General features: G+C 42.3%; 1 protein-coding gene across 1 annotated transcript in view; it reads left to right on the top strand.

Annotated features, from left to right (window-relative positions):
* The window catches only part of CDH2 (cadherin 2), a 207,972-nt gene that overhangs the window by 169,214 nt on the left and 18,799 nt on the right, over positions 1-19,959 (top strand). Inside the window, exons 9-14 of the mRNA XM_037032397.1 lie at positions 419-604; positions 3,004-3,257; positions 4,651-4,793; positions 8,458-8,691; positions 8,979-9,212; positions 11,193-11,332. Of these exons, the coding sequence (XP_036888292.1) occupies positions 419-604; positions 3,004-3,257; positions 4,651-4,793; positions 8,458-8,691; positions 8,979-9,212; positions 11,193-11,332 (1,191 nt within the window). The remainder of the gene's footprint in view (positions 1-418; positions 605-3,003; positions 3,258-4,650; positions 4,794-8,457; positions 8,692-8,978; positions 9,213-11,192; positions 11,333-19,959) is intronic.

The following is a 19,959-nucleotide window of genomic DNA, read 5'->3' as shown; positions in this document are numbered from 1 at the left end:
CAAAAAAACATGTGTTGTTATAACAAAATATTTATAATATTTTCAGGTACATGAATTACGTGACTGATTTTTACTACTTCATCAGCAAATAATTATTAACTGTTGTAGAAAATTGTTTCTCTCAGACAAGTCCCTTCCTCCCACCTCCCGTTAATCACCCTTATACTCACAAATGGATGTTAATTATAATAGTAATGAAACTATGACACAATTTGGAAAAAATTGATTGCTGGCAAATGCCATATTGTTTTTCAAGTTGATTGTGAATGCTGCAGTCGCCTGCGTTAGTGGTCTCCACACTTAGTGAGGATGGTAGAGATTTAATGGGCAAGAAAAGTCGGGGTGGTGTGGTCATTGAGACACACCGTCCCTCTCTGCTCCACATCACTCCTCTGACTGAGGTTCTTCCTTCTTGTAGTTCTATGGTGAAGTCCCTGAAAACAGGGTGGATGTCATAGTAGCTAACCTAACTGTGACGGACAAGGATCAGCCCCACACACCGTCCTGGAATGCAGTGTACCGAATCAGCGGCGGGGACCCAACAGGCCGGTTCGCCATTCAGACTGACTCCAACAGCAATGATGGCTTAGTGACCGTAGTCAAAGTAAGTAGGACTCGGGCCGGTGGTCTGATGGCCACGCTGCAATGACCAGTATGTGCCCCCTACCCTCTTTGTTTGTTGTTTGGCCTTAGAACACTTGCTTTTCTTTCAAACATGTCTAAATCTGGAATGAACGCATTTTGAGGAGTCACATTTGTTATTTTGTAGTTTCTATTGATGCCAGCATAGATATTCTCATGTTACTCCTGGAATTTCATTGTTTTTCAGTTAGTTCGGACAGGGTTAACAAGCTGGAGACAGGCCAGCCCTCCACGGTGTTCATCATGGTGGGGTTGTGCTAGGGACCCATCACACCCTGCAGTTTGGGTCACCGGCAGGTAGCGATGAGCCGCACTGCCCCACACCCTCTGTTCTTATGTCTGCAGCTTTCTGTCAGAGAGCTGGCTCAGGGGCCCAACCCGAAAGCATCCCAAAGGTGCGATGGGATGAGTAGGCAAGGAGAGGGTCCACACTCTATAAAGGTTTTGACTTTGCATTGCTGTTTCTGAACATTACTTTCAAAGCATTAAGAAATCAGGTCCTCTGGTCTTTAATTGCCCCCCAAAAAATGTGCAAGTGCTGGAAGTAAAGGGGATGTTGACTTGAAGTGTAATAAATACACAGTGCTAGCGTAAAAGCTCTTTAAAGTGAACATCTCTTCTGTTTATCCACCCAGTGAGGAGATGGGCTTCCTTGCCTCTTTTCCCAACACTCTCAATTTGTGAGAAGACCCCAAGGTCGGCCTTCCAGAGAAAGGCATATTAAGGTGTCAGTTGCCAAGAGTGTTAAGCGTGTGTGGATGGAATGGCCTTTTCCTTCCCGAGGTGGGGGTTGGAAATCTCTAAGCAGAGTGATCACGAGCCTGGCCCCAGGAGCTGAGCCCTGTGTTCTAACCCAGCTCCGCCCTTGGTGGCCCTTGGTGGCCATGTGACCACGGCCAGTGTTAACCTCCTTCAAGCCTCAGATTCTTCCTCCAAAAAGTGAGGATGATGGCAGCACCCAGCCGCAGCGCTGTTCTGAGGGGAAATGAATGTAATATGTGTTAAAGCCCTTAGACCCATGCATATGTACCACTTAGCCCCAATAAATCTTATGTCCAGGATGTTTCGTCTGGCTAATGCAGTCACATCAGAGGGTTCTGTCTTACTTCTGGCGTCTCTACTGTGTTGTTTAAAATAATTGAGAAAGGGAAGTTGAATCAGTGATTTCAGAGTCAAAGAAAAAACGACGTTTTTGAAGATTGGGAGGTGGTCTAGGTTAAGGGACTGGTGCAGCTGCTTTCTCCTTGGCCTCAGCTCTGACCACTCTTTGACACGCTGTGACAGCGTGAGAGCATGAGAGCTCTCCAGGGTCTTCTCTCACGGCCTTGTGCACAGGGCCACTCACCTGTGCTTTCTGAGGAGGCGATCAGTGGAAATTATAAGCATGGAAGTCCAGTCGGGTCACTTGACTCCTGGGGACTTTTTTGTTGACAGTAAGATTCAATGGAATGAATCTTAAAATGTTGGAAATGAGCATTTTTACTAAGTGTTATTTGTGCATTGCCTTTATCTAGAGTGTTGTCCTCAGATTTGGGGTTTTTACAGAGTAGTAAAATACCAGGAATTATTTGGGAAAACCACCAGAGTTTTTGTTTGCCAAGTGAGAAACAAAAAAAATTCCTTCTACTGACAAATGCTATTATTTATTAAGTGTATATATATGCATGCTTTAAAATGTATGTATCAAATTATGAATGAACTTTTAAATTGAATGAGTTTATTAGCTTTATGAAAAAGTACATTTTCTAGTTTGGGGTTTTTTTTTTCCACTTCATCACAAACTGGGAAAAGCTTTCAAGACAGGAGTGGTTGTAGTACCGGAGTTTGTGAGTAGAGTCTGGAGGAGTGTCCAGCCTTTGGCATCTCTGGGCCACACTAGAAGAGGAAGAGTTGCCTTGGGCCACACATTAAATACATTGTGACATATAATCACAAAAAAAAATCTCATAATGTTTTAAATAAATTTACGATTTTGTGTTGGGCCGCATTCATAGCCATCTTGGGACGCATGCAGCCCGTGGGCCTCAGGTTGGACACCCCTGCGACTTGATCTCAGTTTATTTAGTATGTTTTAGAATAATCAAGTTTTTTGGATGTAGCTAAATAATTTCAGACTTGCAATAATAATATTATAAACTTTGTAACATAAATCTTTGAAATATTCAAGGTTTATAAATATCTTGTGTAAATTGGAATAAACTCTGCAATCACTGACGATGCTAATGCGTGTTTTCCAGAAAAGAAGCGACGGCACAGTGAGTGAAAAGCTAATGTTTTGGAAAAGGAGTTAGTAGAAGAATAAACTGCAGAATGAAATGACTATTTCCTGCAAAAATACGGTTTCCTTTTTTTTTTTCCTAGCCAATCGACTTTGAAACAAACAGGATGTTTGTCCTTACTGTTGCTGCAGAAAATCAAGTGCCACTAGCCAAGGGTATCCAGCACCCACCTCAGTCAACTGCAACTGTGTCTGTCACTGTCATTGATGTGAATGAAAACCCTTACTTCACCCCAAACCCCAAGATCATTCGCCAAGAAGAAGGCCTCCACGCGGGCACCATGTTAACAACGTTTACTGCCCAGGACCCAGATCGATACATGCAGCAAAATATCAGGTATCAGAGGCCATGGATACAGATTTTATTGCTTATGTTATGTTCCCCTCTGTGCGTAACATTTCTCATTTAAGTAAGAAATTCCTATTGGACCCAGAACTACTTATTACAAGATTACTTTTAATTCTTTGATGAAGTTTCCTCAATAGATCAATGAATAGAGTACCTTGGAAATATAGTAATGGATCTACTCAGGTCTTATTGGAAAAAATGTTCTCTGCCTCTTTGTTTCTGTCCCTTTTTTACTTAAATATTGAATAATAACTTAGTCTGTGCTTTCATCCCAAGCTCACAAAAAGTGTCTATTGTAAGTAAATAGATGACTCTCAGAAGCTTATGACACTTACCTCCTCTCCACACATCAGGAGGAAAATTCATACCAAAACCAAGAGAGGAAAGCTAATTTTTTTCATTTTTACCTGTATGGTAGTTATAGGACTTATAAAATATATCTGTGAAGATTTCCAACTTCAGCAAAATCAAGCTTCTCCATGCTGGTGAGGGGGTAGAGGGTCAGGAGAACACACCCCACACAGCTATTCATTGCTGCTGCTGATTTTTTTCATGAACTCATATTTTATTTAGCTTCTTCTGGAACTGCTGCTAACAGATAACTGCATATCTTCTCCATCTCTCTATACATTAAAATCAACAAAGATAAATCGCTAATTAATTGGCGTATTGAATTCCTACAACTTTTTACCTCTTAAAAGATAGGATATGTTTTCTAATTTGTATATTGGTTATCTAAACTTTAAAAGATCACCCCCCCCAATTAAAAAAAGTATAAGGTCATAAACTAGTGATATAGAGAATCAGCTTCATACAGACTCAGCCTCTGGGACTTCCTTAGAAGGGTATAGTGCTGAAACTTGCCCTGTTGGGGGAGAGCCTATGAGGAATAGAATTTTGGGGGTCTCCCCACGAGGACCACAGCTCCACCATTATACGGTGTTAAACATTTTAGGAGAATTCTGCGATAGAAACTTCAATTACAGTTTTCTTTAGCCCTATACATTAAGGCTTCTGCTTACCTAGAAGGGACAGCTGAGCTGCTGTGTAGGCACCCTGGCCACGCACTGAGCCAGGCAGCAGGTTAAAACGAGGTCTGTCAAATCCAGCAGAGCCCACGGTAGACAGGCTGAGCCCCTCACCTTCCCCGCAAACACCTGTGGAGTCTTCCCTGCATAGCTGCCCGTATACAGCCGTCACGTGCCTCTCAGGGCCACTGTCCTGGCAATACTTTCCACGTCACAGATGTATTTCCAGCCATCATCTACAAAACTCTATAAGTTAATGGGCTGGTTGCATTTGGAACTAAACCAGTAAATTATACTTTATGTTTTAAGTTTCATGTCAAAAAAATTAAACTTGCTGCGCTTTCATTTTGTAGATACACCAAATTATCTGATCCTGCCAATTGGCTAAAAATAGATCCTGTGAATGGGCAAGTAACTACAATCGCTGTTTTGGACAGAGAATCACCAAATGTGAAAAACAATATATATAATGCTACTTTCCTTGCTTCTGACAATGGTACGTAATGAAATGCAGTCGTGGTATTATCCTGTGTGTTATTAAAGAGGGAGAGCCTCCTCGTGAATGCATCGTCAGGAACGAGGTTTTCTGTGAAACCCAATTGTCTAGCAAACTGACCTTTATTCCTCTAAGAACCCGACGTCTATTTTCCATTTCCCCCGGGGTTTCTCTGGCATTTTCTGTGTGTTTCGTAGTGTTTGGGCACCCTCCAAAGTAGCCTAGTGTTGTGATAAGAAGCCTTTGTGGTTTTCTGCCCTGCTACATGGTGATGCCTCATTACTGCAGGTTGAGTCTGTCCTCAGTGGCCCAGACACCGCATTTTTTAAGGCAGTCACTTTCTTTTTCTGCTGCCATCCATTTTGTCTGTCTCCAGCGTTTCTCTTCTTTCTAATTCTCTACCTCTATCCTGCCATGAGCTGGGAAAACACTTAATTCTGTGCATTAATTGAGATGAGTGTGTATGTGAGCCTTAGTGTGTTGGTTTGGGAAACACCTAGTTCAGCCCATTTTTTTTTTCTGGGCCTTTGGCAGATTCCAAATGGTTGAGATGAAAGGGTAGCACGTTTTTTAATGTGTAAGATAAAAGTGACTTCTGTAAACCCGGTGTTGGACTTGTTTGCTTTGTTGGCTTTTAGTATATGTGTTTAAGTGTGTAGGCTTTGAAGACCTGGCCCCTGGGTTTTGAAGAACCCCGTTCCACCATTTCCTAACTGTGGGTTGGCAACAAGGTTTTAAATCTGCCCCCTTCCCTTTTCTGTTACCCAGGGTCATGGTGGCAGCATCTGACTGGTAGTATATTGGGGAAGAAAAAAAATGGCTTGTCCACGCAGAGTGTTTAAAACAGTGCCTGGCACAAACTAAACACTCAGATATTCTTATTACGTGTTAATACTTTCAAAACTGAATCACAACCATATCTTAAAACCCCTTTAGCGTTCAGCTCTGCACGTTAGCATCAAATAAAAATAGTAAGCGTTACTGTGGTGGTCGACATTGAAAAATGCTGCCTATGAAAAACACTTTTGATAAGAGCAGTTTCAATGAACCTCTCCGAGTCCTATATAATAAGATTCAGTGAGATCATTGTCTGTCATAAATCTATGTGGTGACAGAGCCAAAGCAATATTTTTCTTATCTTTAGCAATGTGAGAGCTGATATTCAAATACCGAGAGTTGAAACTGGAGAGCCACAGCTTCCACCGTCACACACCAGAGCCCGGGGTTGGTGTCTCGGTCCCGGGCTCTCACGCCGTGTGGAAGGGGCGGCGTTCCTTGTCGGTGGAACCTAAAGTAGTAGATCTCGCTCTGTTCTGTTGCGATTTAAAGAGCTATAAAATGTGTGCATGTTGGTTGTGAGTTACAAACCACTTTTTCATTCACTGGGGTGCCCTGTTTTCAAACTGAAAGGGTGGCAGATACACACGGTTAACAAATCTCTGTCGCTGTGACACTCTGCAGATGCCCGTGGCTTCACTATTCATGAGGCTGGAGGCGGAGGCCTGTTCTGCTCTTCAGTGGCTGGGCAACCTCCTACACGTGCTGTGGCTTACTTTCATTACTGATAAATTGTTTTTGCTGCTTGCTTATTATAGAGAGTTGTTCTGAGAGTCAAATAATATTGAATGTGATGATAAATGTGAAAGTTCCCCGAACTGTGTAGCGGTCACAGCGGCCGGAGGATTCTGCCTCTGTCTCACCACCATTCACCTCGCGCAATTCTCTCTGCCCTCAGAGAGGGCCCTGGGGATTTGTGCTGCTTCCTGTCATCTGTCCTTGGGCAGGTCACCTAAACCTCTGTGTGTCTGTGTGCAGCCTTACTCCAATGACAATCATAGTTCTGTTGTTCTGTTTATATAATATATAAAGTATATAATTAAATATGTTTATAAATAACACAGTATTTCTGATAGTACAGCAGACTCTTAAATGATATCATTTTGTTCAACATCTTTTCACTGTAACATGAATGAGATGTTTCTGTCACTTAGCTTGTGGTAAAATTGGTTTTGTTAGATACTCTTTTTCTTAAGATTTTATTTATTTATCTTTAGTGAGGAAGGAAAGGAGAGAAGGAGAGAAATATCAATGTATGGCTGCCTCTCGTGAGTCCCCTGCTGGGAACTGGCGTGCAACCCAGGCATGTGCCCTGACTGGGAATCGAACCGCAGTTGTGTGATTCGCAGGCCCGCGCTCAATCCACTGAGCTACACCAGCCAGGGCTTGGTTTTGTTATATACTCTTAAAGCCAAACAACCTACTGATGATGTTCATTGAAGAATTACTATACATATATTTATAAATATCTCTAATATAACGTAAGCCAAATGGCAAGACTAGATTTGCACAGGAAGTGGCAGGACAGCATTATATGCTGTTATGAGAATGGATTTGAGGTCAGTGACAACGATCTTTAGTAGCCACCCTGCCACTTATGAATGTGTGACCATTTGTAGTTCATAGAGACTTGGGTTCCTCATCTGTCTGAACCTACTTCTTAAGTTTACAATGCAATAAGGTATACGAGGCGGTATCCCCCCCCCAAAAAAAAACCTATCTTCTGGAGGGCAGGCCCCTTATAGTACAGGCTTCTCCCACTAGATGGGTGTTCTAGGAACCCATTTGTGTCAGTGTACCAGGTGGTACTGTTGTGAGAGGCTGCATTCTGCTTCAGTGAAATTTTTTGAGACTCTTTACCCATGTTTGCCCATTTCATAATGGGTGATTTGTGAGTACACCTGGCAAACGGCACTGAGTGTCCAGCAGTTTTTGACCAGAAAATAGCATGACCCCCATGCTCCACCCTTCTCATTCACCAGATCTCACCCCGAGCAACTTTTTTTTGTTTTCCTTGGATAAAAAAAAGTCCTCAAAGGGAAATGTTTCACTGATTTGGAAGAGGTGAAACAAAAAACAGCAGAACATTAAAAGATATCAAAATCGATGAGTTCAAAAACTGTTTGAGCAGTGGGGAAAAAAGTCACTATAGGTGTATTGCTTCAAATAGAGAGTACTTTGAAGGTGACCACAGTTTAAACATGTAAAAAGTAAATACAAATTTTTTAATAAATAAATACCTTATTTGTCCCCTCACCCTTGTATAGAGCAGCCTTATACTTTCTCAAGGAAGTAGTTGGTTCATCAATAAATTTTATTCCCCCCCTCCAAGGTGTTCTTCCCAAGATGAGCTTTGTGGATCTGTAGACTATTTCAATATTTCATTGCTGTGTTGGAGCTTTCAAAGCATTCTTATGTTCTTTCATGCACATGTCTTGGTTTTCCATCAAAAGTAGGGTCCACAAGATCACAAGCCTGGTGTTCAGCAACCATTTATATCCCCCGCGGTGCCTGGAGGAACATGGTGGGCCCCGGGCTCAGGGTCACGGACAGCAAGGGCAGGGAGGTGTGGGAAAGCAGGCGGCAGGGGCACACACTGTCACTGCACTCAGCTCCCGCTCACCAGCAGTGGCAGGTCAGGGTCACCCTGGAAAGGAAGAAGCAACCTTGTTGCAAAACATTCTGCCCGTGTGCTGTGACAACTAGACTTGTCCAAGGTTATGCATGATAAGGGGAAGAAGGCTAGAAGCTTCGAAAATTTTACAGTTGCCAAGGTTCACTGGAGGGAGTTATTCAGCACTGGTTTGTGGTGTTTCTTTCTTTCAAGGAATTCCTCCTATGAGTGGAACTGGAACGCTGCAGATCTATTTACTTGATATTAATGACAATGCCCCTCAAGTGTTACCTAAAGAGGCAGAGACTTGTGAAACGCCAGACCCCAGTTCAATTAACATCACAGCACTTGATTATGACATTGATCCGAATGCTGGACCATTTGCGTTCGATCTTCCTTTGTCTCCAGTGACTATTAAGAGAAATTGGACCATCACTCGGCTTAATGGTAAGAACAGGTTAATTGTTTGAATATATATGCAGTTGAGAGATTTTGAAGCCTGGAACAAAAAGTTAATTTTAGGTGCTTTTTAATCTCCTCATTAAATATATTTTAAAAGCTACTTAAAGTTTAAACAAGATATCAAAGCCCTTCGAGTCAAAAAATGACTTCGCAGTGCAGCATAGTTATAGTCTGTTTTATATGTGCTATGTGGTAGCCCATACATTCTAGAAAATATTATGTGTTTCGCCGTATCACGTGTTAACTATCAAACTGTATGTCTTTTTACACAGGTGATTTTGCTCAGCTTAATTTAAAGATAAAATTTCTCGAGGCTGGGATATATGAAGTTCCGATCATAATCACAGATTCGGGCAATCCTCCCAAATCAAACAGCTCCATCCTCCGCGTGAAGGTTTGCCAGTGTGACTCCAACGGGGACTGCACAGATGTAGACAGGATCGTGGGGGCGGGGCTCGGCACGGGGGCCATCATCGCCATCCTGCTCTGCATCATCATCCTGCTCAGTAAGTGCTTTCTTCAGCGCCTAGATTTTAACTCTTTTCACTTCTGCCATGTTTAGCCAAGTACCTTATTGCTGTTGCCTTTCAAAGTAATTTAGCAGCTCTCTTTGACCTGATTGGCAAGACAACGATAAGTATTTTATTGCCAGTCATCCATGGTTCAGCCAAGTCCACTTGGAAACAAGAAGAGGCCCGAGTGCCGGTCACGCTCACGCCTGCTCTCGGCACACCCAGCCAGCATTCGTTTTCTGTGCCCTGTGGCTGTTTCTAATGCTAGTAGCTCGGGGAGCCGTAGCAAACTCTTTTTATAGAAAAATGTTAGCCTGTCCTGACTTTGAGCATGTATCTTATGATTGGAGCATGAATTTATGGCACACAGTTTATGATTTAGGAAAATAAGTATATTGCTTTCCTTTCCTTTCCTTCATGTAAAGCACAGTCAGCAACCTGCTTCAGTCATGCAAGGATCAAGTTATTTGTTTCTGAAGGACTGCGTGAAACGGTGAAAAATTGCACTTCGTGTAGCACATTTGATAATAGAAATGATTACACAGCTCAATAAATTCTCTGTCTTTAGAGCAAGTCTAGATTAAGGAATAGCTCCTTTTTAAGACACTTTGCAATCTTTGGTTCAATGGAATGCAAGAAATTAACCACCGGAAAGTACTTTAGGAGCCACTTCTAAGCTTGCAGGTTAAAGGGATAAATTGCCTGGGCTCTGTGTTTTATTGTTGAATAGCAGCAGGACTTAGTTTATTGTGCGATCATGCTGTACACCAATCACGCTCTTGAAACTGTTGCCCATTTCTTTTACATTTTTGCCATTTACAAGTGTTCAGGTAATTTAGAATTCTGTCCTTTTATCCTAAGCAATTACTATAGAAGCTTGAGCATTTTTTACTTCCCGTGTGGAGACTACTTTGACTATAAATTGAAACCTGCATGCTATACTAATAATCCACTTGCTAGATTTAGCCCTGGAACAATGGCAAATGAGATCATGTATCTGGCTTTAAAGGGAGGATATTTACTTTTATGGCCAATAGTAAAAAATGTGCTCAAATAGGAGTCATTAAATCTTTTGCTTCAGGATGTAAACTGATATCTCCAGATTTTAGAGAGAAAGCGTTCCTAGATGTGCACTTAGGGATATGTTTCGATTTCAACTAAAATGCAGCATATATGCCAACCTTATCGAGAAAGACTTAGATTTGATGGATTATGTCATGATGAAGTGACTACAGCATTTGAAGGACGATGAATTGGTGCTGATTTTCCTCTGGAAAATTTATGATTTTAAACCTGGCACAAACATGTAAAGCGTGAAAGCCTAATGTTATTTCAGTGCTCAGGCTAACCCCCTCACCTTCTTACCTGAAACCTGCAGTTTAGTATGAAAGGGAATGCACAATGGTGCAGTAGAAAAGGACCAGCCTTTGGAAACCAGAAATCCTCAAGCTCCAACTGCTGATCCGATTCCGACGTACCACCCAAGTCATTGTGGCAAGCACCTCCCCTCCCCAGGAGTACACTTCTCCCTGAGCTGGGCAGTATAATAATGACTGACCAACTTGAAAGAAATGGCAACTAAGTAACAAGTAACAGTTTAACGTACCATTATTGTTTTAGAATTTCCACATCATTTTATTAAGGGTAAGAATCGCTAGCACGCCCAAGTAAAAGATAGAAATAGTTAGTGTCCCCATTTGTAGATGATGAAGCCGAGGGCAGGGGTTCACACCGTGAGTTCATGGGGCGCCAGGGTCTGTGTTCAGTCTTCACTTTCTCAACCCAGCAGTAGGGACTCGCTCTATCTTGTCCCTCAAGACAAATGTGAGGCCAGATATACATAATACAGTGAGAGATGGACTGCGAATCTGCAGCCCACACAAGTTATTCGTGTTGCAGACTATGGTTACATAGATCAAGTTTAAAAAATCACAATGCTATCCTTTTTCACTGTTGTTTTTTTTTTTACCTTAGTTCTCGTTCTGATGTTTGTGGTATGGATGAAGCGCCGCGATAAAGAACGCCAGGCCAAGCAACTTTTAATCGATCCAGAAGATGATGTAAGAGATAATATTTTAAAATATGATGAAGAAGGTGGCGGAGAAGAAGACCAGGTTAGCCATATTTTAAATCTGTAAAATAAAATGGTATGAGCATATAATCTAAAGAGTAGGACAAATGTCAGTACATGCGGGGAGATAATGGTATCAAACTCCCTTTCTCTTTTTCTTTTTTTTTTTACCACATTACTAAACACTTGGTGACTTTTTCCAACATTTGCCACACATGTCTTGAGGTTTTTTCCAAAGTGTCCAAAGTCATACTGAGTTTGTAAGAAAATCATTACCATTATTTTAAGGAGCCTAGGATGGAACTCAATTCTATTTGTTTGAAAAAAAGGAAAGTCCATCCTCATTAATTAGGATGGACTCTGTCTTAGGTACTTAATGTAGACATCCGTGATAAGACTTTCAGCTTAAAGAAAGCAGATTTTCATGAACATATCTTATCTTTCCCCTCTTTACCTTTTTGTGGAAATGATATATCACTTTTTGTTTTACAAAGCAGATTCCCATTCATTCTGTTTGATCTTTGTGGCAGGCTATTAGAGGTCTCCATTTTACATCAGTAGCAAGTTGCATGATTTGGTCTCAGAGTTGGACTGGCAAAGCCAAAGCTAAGCTCAGCTTCCAGCTCCCATGCTTGGTTTACCATATTCCCCAACCCTCTCATTTAGAAGAGTATTTAAAGTCTGCTGAAAACTTGACTTGTGTGTAAAGCTGTTTTGGGTACTAATTAAAATGGCTCTACAAATATACCCCAGAGTTTCTTGCTTATAAATGTCTTTGGATATTAAAATTCATGTTTGGCTTAATCCTTAATCAATCTCTCCTTTCACTTTCCTGAGCTGTGTTCAAGATTAGCAAATGTATGTTGATCGCATTATCTCATAAATCTTTTCCTGGTATTTTGTTTCATGTCATTGTGCATAATTTTCTAGGTATCAACTTAAACCTCACTCAATGAAGCTTCAGTAAAAATAGCAATAACTGGGAGGGCACCAGTCATAACTGGTAGCTGCATAGAATTGGAGGCTCAGAGGCAAGAATCAAGATATTTCCCAGCATCCGAGGGTCTGGACCAGGGCCCTTAATGCCGCCTAATTGGGGTCTTTCTCTCCCCTACCCATCCCTCTCAGAAATTGTTTAATGAAACTTTATTGTAGTCATTCCAGGAAAGGCTTATTTCCTTTATTGACTTTATCCATGTAGCTTGATGCTTGAGATCAAATAGTAAAACCTACCCATTGTAAAGACTTATTATCATCATAAAGTTCCCTCCTTTTCTTTCCGTGACCCCTGAAGTTTTCTTTGCCATCTGACAAACTCTTGGGCATGAATATGTTGCTTCCTACCTACTTTCTCGATAGCTTGAATATTTTTCTGGAACTTTCTTTATATTGTTCACTGTGGCTAATTTATTTAGTATCAGTCTTCTCGTAACACCCCTTTGTAGCCTCTTGGTTTGTTGTTGTTGTTTTTTAATGACTAGTCTAAGTTTGAGAGCCTCTGCCCATCTCTGATCCTCTGTTACAGTTGCCATTTGTAGTTCTCATTATAGAAAATGGTGACAAAATTGCATGATTGGTTTTTTTTTATGCATTCCAGTCTTTGCCTGGTAATAGCAGAATGAAATATGCAGTGTAGTCCTGCTACATGGAGGGTTCTGTCTCTTCCACCCCTAAAGGGAATCATGAAATCCATTCACTTATCTCCATTTCCAAGACCACTATCTCAACTTAGGTCACAATTGTCACCACCCTACAACAGCATCTTAATGTGTGTCCTGTTCGTGTTTTCACACTCCCATTCACTCTTGCGAAGTTGTAAAATCCAAACTTCTTCCTTAGCATGGCTCTCTGGCCTTACACCCAAGCTGTAGTGTACCCCGTCACGTACCAGGTAAAGACCGGCGGGAAAAGTCAGTGGTAGCCACAGACTACCCTCGGGATGTGAATCCATCAGGGCTGTCTATCAGGGCCACTAAAGTTTCTTTCAAAGCCAGGGTGATATGTCCTTTTATGATTTAATGTTATTTTTTCTTCCTCCTCTTACCACTCTTCTGGGGATAAAAGCAGTATGGGTCTTCTTCCCCCCCTCCTGCCAAGTTTTTTTTTTTCCCTCCCTCCCCGCCCCCTCCACCCAGTTAAATCTCATTATAGCCTCAGCTATCTTATGGTTTCAAAAAGCTGCGATTTAGTGACTTATCTGGCTTGTTCTTGGCATCAGAGTGTGAATTATAATCTCATGATTTTCTGTATTCCAACCAGAAGCAGGAGGCTTCCCACAGGTTTAACTCATATCAACACAGGTTCACTCATACCCACAAGGAACGTTTCCAGCAACCCAGAAGCTTCCCTCATACCCCTCGCCAAGTAGCATGCTCTCTGCCAAAAGTAACCAGTATTTTTTTTTTATTTCTATCACCATACATTAACATTATCTGCTTGGATTTTATTATGAAACTGGATGTGATATAGTAAGTACTTTTCCTGCCTGGCTTACTTTACTTAACATTGTATCTGTGAGATTCATCCATGCTGTTTGTAGACATAGTTCATTTTTGTTGCTTCTGAATAATATTTATTTTTATTGTAAGAATGAACCACATTTTATTTACCCATTCCACTACACGTGGACCTTTGAGTTGATCCAAGTGTCTTGTCTAAAACTTCTAAGAACATTCTTGAGTGTGTGCGTTGGTGCATTTCCATCGTTCTGCTCAGAGATTGAATGTCCAGGCTCTGACTGTGCACATGCGCAGCTGTAGCATAGACCTGCCATTTTTCCAAAGTGATTGCGCTGGCTCACACGCCCCTCGCCACTGCTATGTGTGAGTCCTATTGTCCAACAGTCTCACTAGTACTTTGTTTTTTCCCATGTTTTAAAATTTTAGCCACTCAGTGTGTGTGCGTGTGTGTGCATGCATGTATGTGTCTTAATATGATTTAATCAGGATGTTCCCATGGACTTACTGCTTTGATACCTTCTTTGTAAACTTTTTGTCTGTTTTTCTATCGGGTTGCCTGTCTTTTTTCTACCAATTTGTAGGACATCCTTATATATTATGAAAATCAGTTCTTTGTCAGATACATGTATTATACACACACACACACACACATATATATATATATATATATATATATATTCTCTCATTCTCCAAATTGCTTTTTACTCTCCTAATGGTGTCTTGTGATAAACAGAAGTTTTTATTTCTGTTTATCAATTTTTCATTATGTTTGTAAATTTATATCCTGTTTAACGAAACCTCATATACCCCAGGGTAATGAGTCAGCTCCCCCAGAAATATATCTGTGATTCATCTACAGTGGGCTATTCATTTGGTACCAGGTATGGACCAGAGTTCTTTTTTGTTTTCTTCCTCTGTGGATGTCCAGCACCATGTACTAGAAAGATACCTGTTTTCCGTTGCATTGTAGTGGGTCATGTGACCCACAGCAGATGGTTACGTAAGTGTGAGTTTGCAGGCCAGCTTCCTGCTTCTCTGTGTTTTCATTACTATAGCTTTCTAATATAACCTCAGGTCTATTAGGATAAATTATCCACTCAATTCAAAAAATTATCCACTCAATCCATGTAGGTTTTTTCAAAGTTTTATGGATTTTATCATTCACCTCTTCTTCTGAAGAAAAAAAAAAACACAGTTAATACTCTTACTTTCTAAATGAATTTATTCCAAATGCTTCTCCCTTTTCGAAATAAGATAGTGTCGCTTTAAATGTTAAAATTGTGGTCAGTTCCTGAGTTGTTTAGTTTTGTGAAATACACTTTCTATTTTCTATAAATAGGACGGTCACCTGTTAGAAATTCCCCTTCTATGCAGTAGTGTGCATTAAGCCTTTTTAGCAACAGAACATCATTCATACTTTTTAAATTAGTTTATTTGAAGACATCATCTGTTATGCAATGGGCCTGGGAAACGGATTGGTGCCATGTTGCATTCCAGGCGAGTTTTAGTTGATTTTTATTGCAGGTAGCTGGTAGTTTATGGAGCATATGTCTTACCTCAAGATGTGGACGGAGGCTGTGCCAGTGGAGGCAGACAGAGCTTGAGGTCTCAGCCGACGGCCTTAATGAATGAGCAGGTTTAAAGGGTGGGTAGATCTCAGGGGTCAGTTTAGGTAGTTGGTGGCTGCCTGTGGTTAGCATCACAGGCAGGTCTGCAGAGCTGTCTGGGGAAAGCTATAACCCTGAACCCAAAGCTGGCACGGCCAGGATTCCCATCTTCCCTCCCGCCTAGAGAAGGGATTCTTCTTAAAGAGCTGACTGATTAGAAAACAAAGCAAAGCATCCTTGACTAGGATAGGCCTCCCCATCTTCCCTGCTCTTGATTAGCATCTCTCTAGATTTACATTTTGTGCCAAAACACAGGTTGCTAGTTTCTTCAACAGAATAGCCCGAAGGGGCCTAGGAAAAGAAAAACAAATAACAAACACATCTATCTATCTTCTTTCTTTCCTTGAGCGTGGTAGACTTTTATCGGTGCTGTGGGTAGTCTGCTCGGTTTGGACTGTCAGGAGGTGAGGCTGGGCCATATCTGAAACTAGCGTCAGACTTTCTCTTTTATTTCCTCACAGTGCTGTTGGCAGCTGGACAGACGCTTTTAGTATAAAATGTCCAGTCTCTTTTAAAAGGGTGAGGGTTCTTCTTTATCTGCTTCAGGGCCATAATCACCAGGGCTTTTGGTGGCTATCAAGTCATGTTTAATTACCCTCATTAGTAAATGTCCTTCAGTGCCCTTTTGGCCAGTGGGGCTGGCTGCAGATACTGTATCCCTTTTAATGATCTTTACATCCATTTCCTCGCTTATCAGCTTCTCTAATAAAATCAGGGTGAATGTGCAACCATCCCCTTTCAGCCCCAGGATAGGAAAAAAAGTGTTAGCTTCCTCCATTTTTGAAGCTTAAGACTTAAATTAAGATTGCTCTTATACTAAAGAAACATTTATTGAGTATGTATTATGTTTACAACACTAACTGGTGTTCACGTTACATGTCCTGTACCTAAACCCCTTGACGTTATGCAGCTTCCTTCTCCATAACAGTAGCAAAAGCTATTGTTTGAAGGTACCCTATGTATTAAGTGCTTTATGTACATTATTTTTTGACCCTCCCCCAAGTCCAGCAAAGTAGGCACACACCGTTAGAACGTGGCAAACAGGGGATTAAACCCTCGCCCACCTGAGTCTAAAGAAGATGGTGCAGTGCCATGTCTTGTACCATTCTTGGCAAAGCTTAGTCTCAGCCAGGCAATTAAAATAGTGTCTTCCAGCATGTCATTTGAATGCATCAAAGAAAGCTCTCTTTTCTTTGAAGCAGGCTCGGGGACATCTGACAGCTTCCCCTGCTCTTAAAATTTGACTGGGCAAATGTTCCATTTCCAGGGTCTGGGCCCAGTGGCGGGGACTCAAGACCTATGAAAGAAGACTCCGCCATTCATGCTAGGAGGTGTCACAGTGATAGTCAGCGGACACCGGCATCCTTTGGACCACAGCGGTTCAGCGGAGCAGAGGCAAGGAGAGCAGGCTTGTCCTCTCAACAGGCTGTCAGCTCATTAGAGATTAAAGCCGACGCCTGTGAGAGCTGGTTGTGACAGAAAGTGTGGTGGCTACTTAAAGATTCCATATCAGTTTCCTCTTGATCACTCGTGGATGTGGGGCCCTTATTGCCCTTGGGTACCAGCTCTGTCTTCCCATGCTGCCGCTGCTGAGTGTAACATCACAGCTGGCTGTATTTTCTCTCTCAGTCTCTTCTGACAAGGCCCAGCACCTCTTGGGTTCAGTAGGTTTCATATTCCTGGACTGAAGACTCTTTGACTTCCCCAATTCGGTTTTCAGAGACATGCCCTTGGCTAGTTTCTTCTACCAATCCTGATGGTTCAGAGGACATGTCTGAAAGCTAGATTTTGTGTCATTTAAAGTCACAGTTCACATACTGTAGATCTCTATTTATTTCAGTGATTTTTTTGAGAGAGAGAGAGAGAGAGAGACAGAAACATGGGTGTGTTGGATTCATTGGTTGCTTCTTGTCTGTGCCCTGACCGGGGATCCAACCCTCAGCCTTGGCATCGAGGAACGGTGCTCTAACCAACTGAGCCACCTGGCCAGGGCCACTGCCGGTCTCTGTATGCAAAGCCTATGGCTGTGTTTTATTTTAACTTGTGGAGTGTAAAAATGGGAAAAATTCATATGAATTTTCGATCTCCCAATTTTCTCAAAAAAATGTAAAGATCTAGCAATACGGCCTATGTTCTGATATGACAACAGTTATAGCAAACTAATTAGAGGCCTTTACTCTCAGCAGGGCAAACATATTGGAGTAATTCTTTCTTCCTAATCCTTATACCAGGCTGCATTTATTGATTTAGGTTATCAGCCTATCTTGCATAGATACCTGATTTTGCAGACTCCAATTCAATTATGTAGTAATTACTAGGCTTTGGATTCACAAAGTAGATTTCGACGAGGAAGAGGTACTGTAACGCTCTGAAACCATGGAATAATTTTCTGTAGCACTGGTTTAAAAAAGAAAGAAAGTGGATTAGCCACACGTATATTTAGCCAGATGTATTAGTTACAATAAAATAGGCTAGCTGCTATAACAGACTCTAAAATTTCAATGACCTAAGCCTAGTTGAAATGTATTTCTTGCTTACTTAGCAATGATTGGGTTACCGGCCTCTGGAATTTGGGATGGGAAAGGGTGGTCGGCTCCACTCCACACAGTTATTCAGGGACCCAGAGTCCCGCTGGCTCCTCCATCTTTCCCTTGGGGCTTCCAAGGTCACCCTAGACATACATACGTGCAACCACTGGATGACAGAAGGGCAGGGAGAGTGACTTGTTGGAGATTTGTATGGGCCAGGCCTGGAAGTGGATGTACGTCATTTCCACCCTGCCCTGGTTAGGGACTTGAGCTTAGAGAATCACCCCTGAGGTTCTAGAACACATTTTACCCCAACCACAGTAGGTCGCTAGATCCTGTGCATCATTCTCACCCATCCAATATGCCAGAGAAGGTGGTTCCCTGCAGGTAGACAAGGTTCCCTCACCCTGCGCTCTACACCAGTACTGGTCCCTGGCCTGTTAGGAATCAGGCTGCAGCAAAGCTCACCTGAGCTCCACCCCCCTGTCACCATCCAGACCCCCCTGTCTCCACCCTGTCCCTCCCTCCACAGCAGGAAGTGAGCAGTGGGTGGGAGAGCCGGGGAAGCTTGAAACTTGCCTGAGCTCTAGCTCTGAGCCCTACCCTGCACCCCCCTCCTGCTCTTCCACGAAATGAAACTGGTACCTGGTGCCAAAAAGGTTGGGGACCTCTGATAGCGGAGACATGGAAGGCGCAGCAGCTCGTGAAAATGGGACAGTGTGTGAGCATGAGAAACAGTATACAAGACTCACCAGCAACCAGGAGGGGCACCTTTTCCTTCCTTGAGAATATGCCCAAACTCCCTGGCCTGCTAACATCTTCTTGAGCAGGGCCCAGCATGGCACGTGGGGGGAGTCCACAGCTGATTTCAGGGCAGGGGAGTCATGATTGGAGCTCTTTTCAGTGACTCCGAGTTCCAAACCCTGAAAGATCCGGCTATAATTGCTGTCTGAGTTTCAGTTGGTCTTTTAAATGAGATATATATATCTTGTGTGGCTTGTGGGAATTAGTCTAAGCATTTCAGTAGATAGAGCCCCAGAACCTCCATGACACAGAAAGCACATTCGGCAGTGATCGGGTGACTGGGATGGGGTAAGAACCCCCAGTTCCTCAGAGCCAGGATTTGGCTTTGAGGAAGGAGGACGCTGAGTGGCGAAGACTGTGAGTGGCAAGGGCTCACACTTTGCTCTTCCACTTTGCCTTTTAAAACCGCAGTAGGATTAAGCTGCCTGTGCATCTTGCCTGTGTGCATCTTGCCTGTGCCATGTCACTTCACACTTAGTCCATGGTCTTCACAAGCCTCTATCTATTTAGCCATCAAGGTTTGTCTGAAAGTGGCCTCTCTTGCAGTCCCAGGCTAAGTCATGTCTCTGCTCTGGGCTCTCATAGGCACCCACATCTGCCTGTATTTAGAGCTTTGTGTCCAGCCATGGTCCTGACCTTAAACTCTATGAAAGTGAGGCTTATTATATTCACTTTGCATTCCAGTATGTACAAATATACTCACACCCAGCAGATACTCACAGAATGTGTGCATTGGACCCTCTTCCTGAATCTCTTAGTTTGTAAGTCTGTCAAGGTTAATTAAACCAGTATACCCCAAACAACTTCACATTCCTTCTTTGAAATTTCTCATGTCTTCTGGAAATGATAATTGCACTCATCAGTGTTAGTATCCATCACATACTTGCTCTGTGTCAGGCACTGTACCACACTCTTCGTTTGCGTGTCTCCTATAATCTTCCAGCAACCCTATGCAGCAGATGCTGCCATAAATTCAGTTTTCAAAATCAGGTCCATGTGACTTGAGAGGCCAAGCTCTGTGTGCTAGGCTGGGGGTGATATGAGAGAAGTTTTATTTTGTCTTATTGCTCTATCATATGAGAGATGTTTTATTTTGTCTTGTTAGTCTACAGTAGGCAGGCACTACTGTCTAGGACCAGTGAGGCTGGACACTTAGCATAGCTTGTTAGATGACCACTAATAATCTGGCTTGAGAACAGGTAAAGGGTTAAG

Source organism: Sturnira hondurensis, unplaced genomic scaffold (genome assembly GCF_014824575.4).
Source record: "Sturnira hondurensis isolate 20B ecotype Veracruz unplaced genomic scaffold, ASM1482457v3 Scaffold0001872, whole genome shotgun sequence".
Classification (NCBI taxonomy): Eukaryota; Metazoa; Chordata; class Mammalia; order Chiroptera; family Phyllostomidae; genus Sturnira; species Sturnira hondurensis.
The sequence above is the reverse complement of the archived record's forward strand: the minus strand, read 5'-3'. Positions and strand labels throughout refer to the sequence as shown.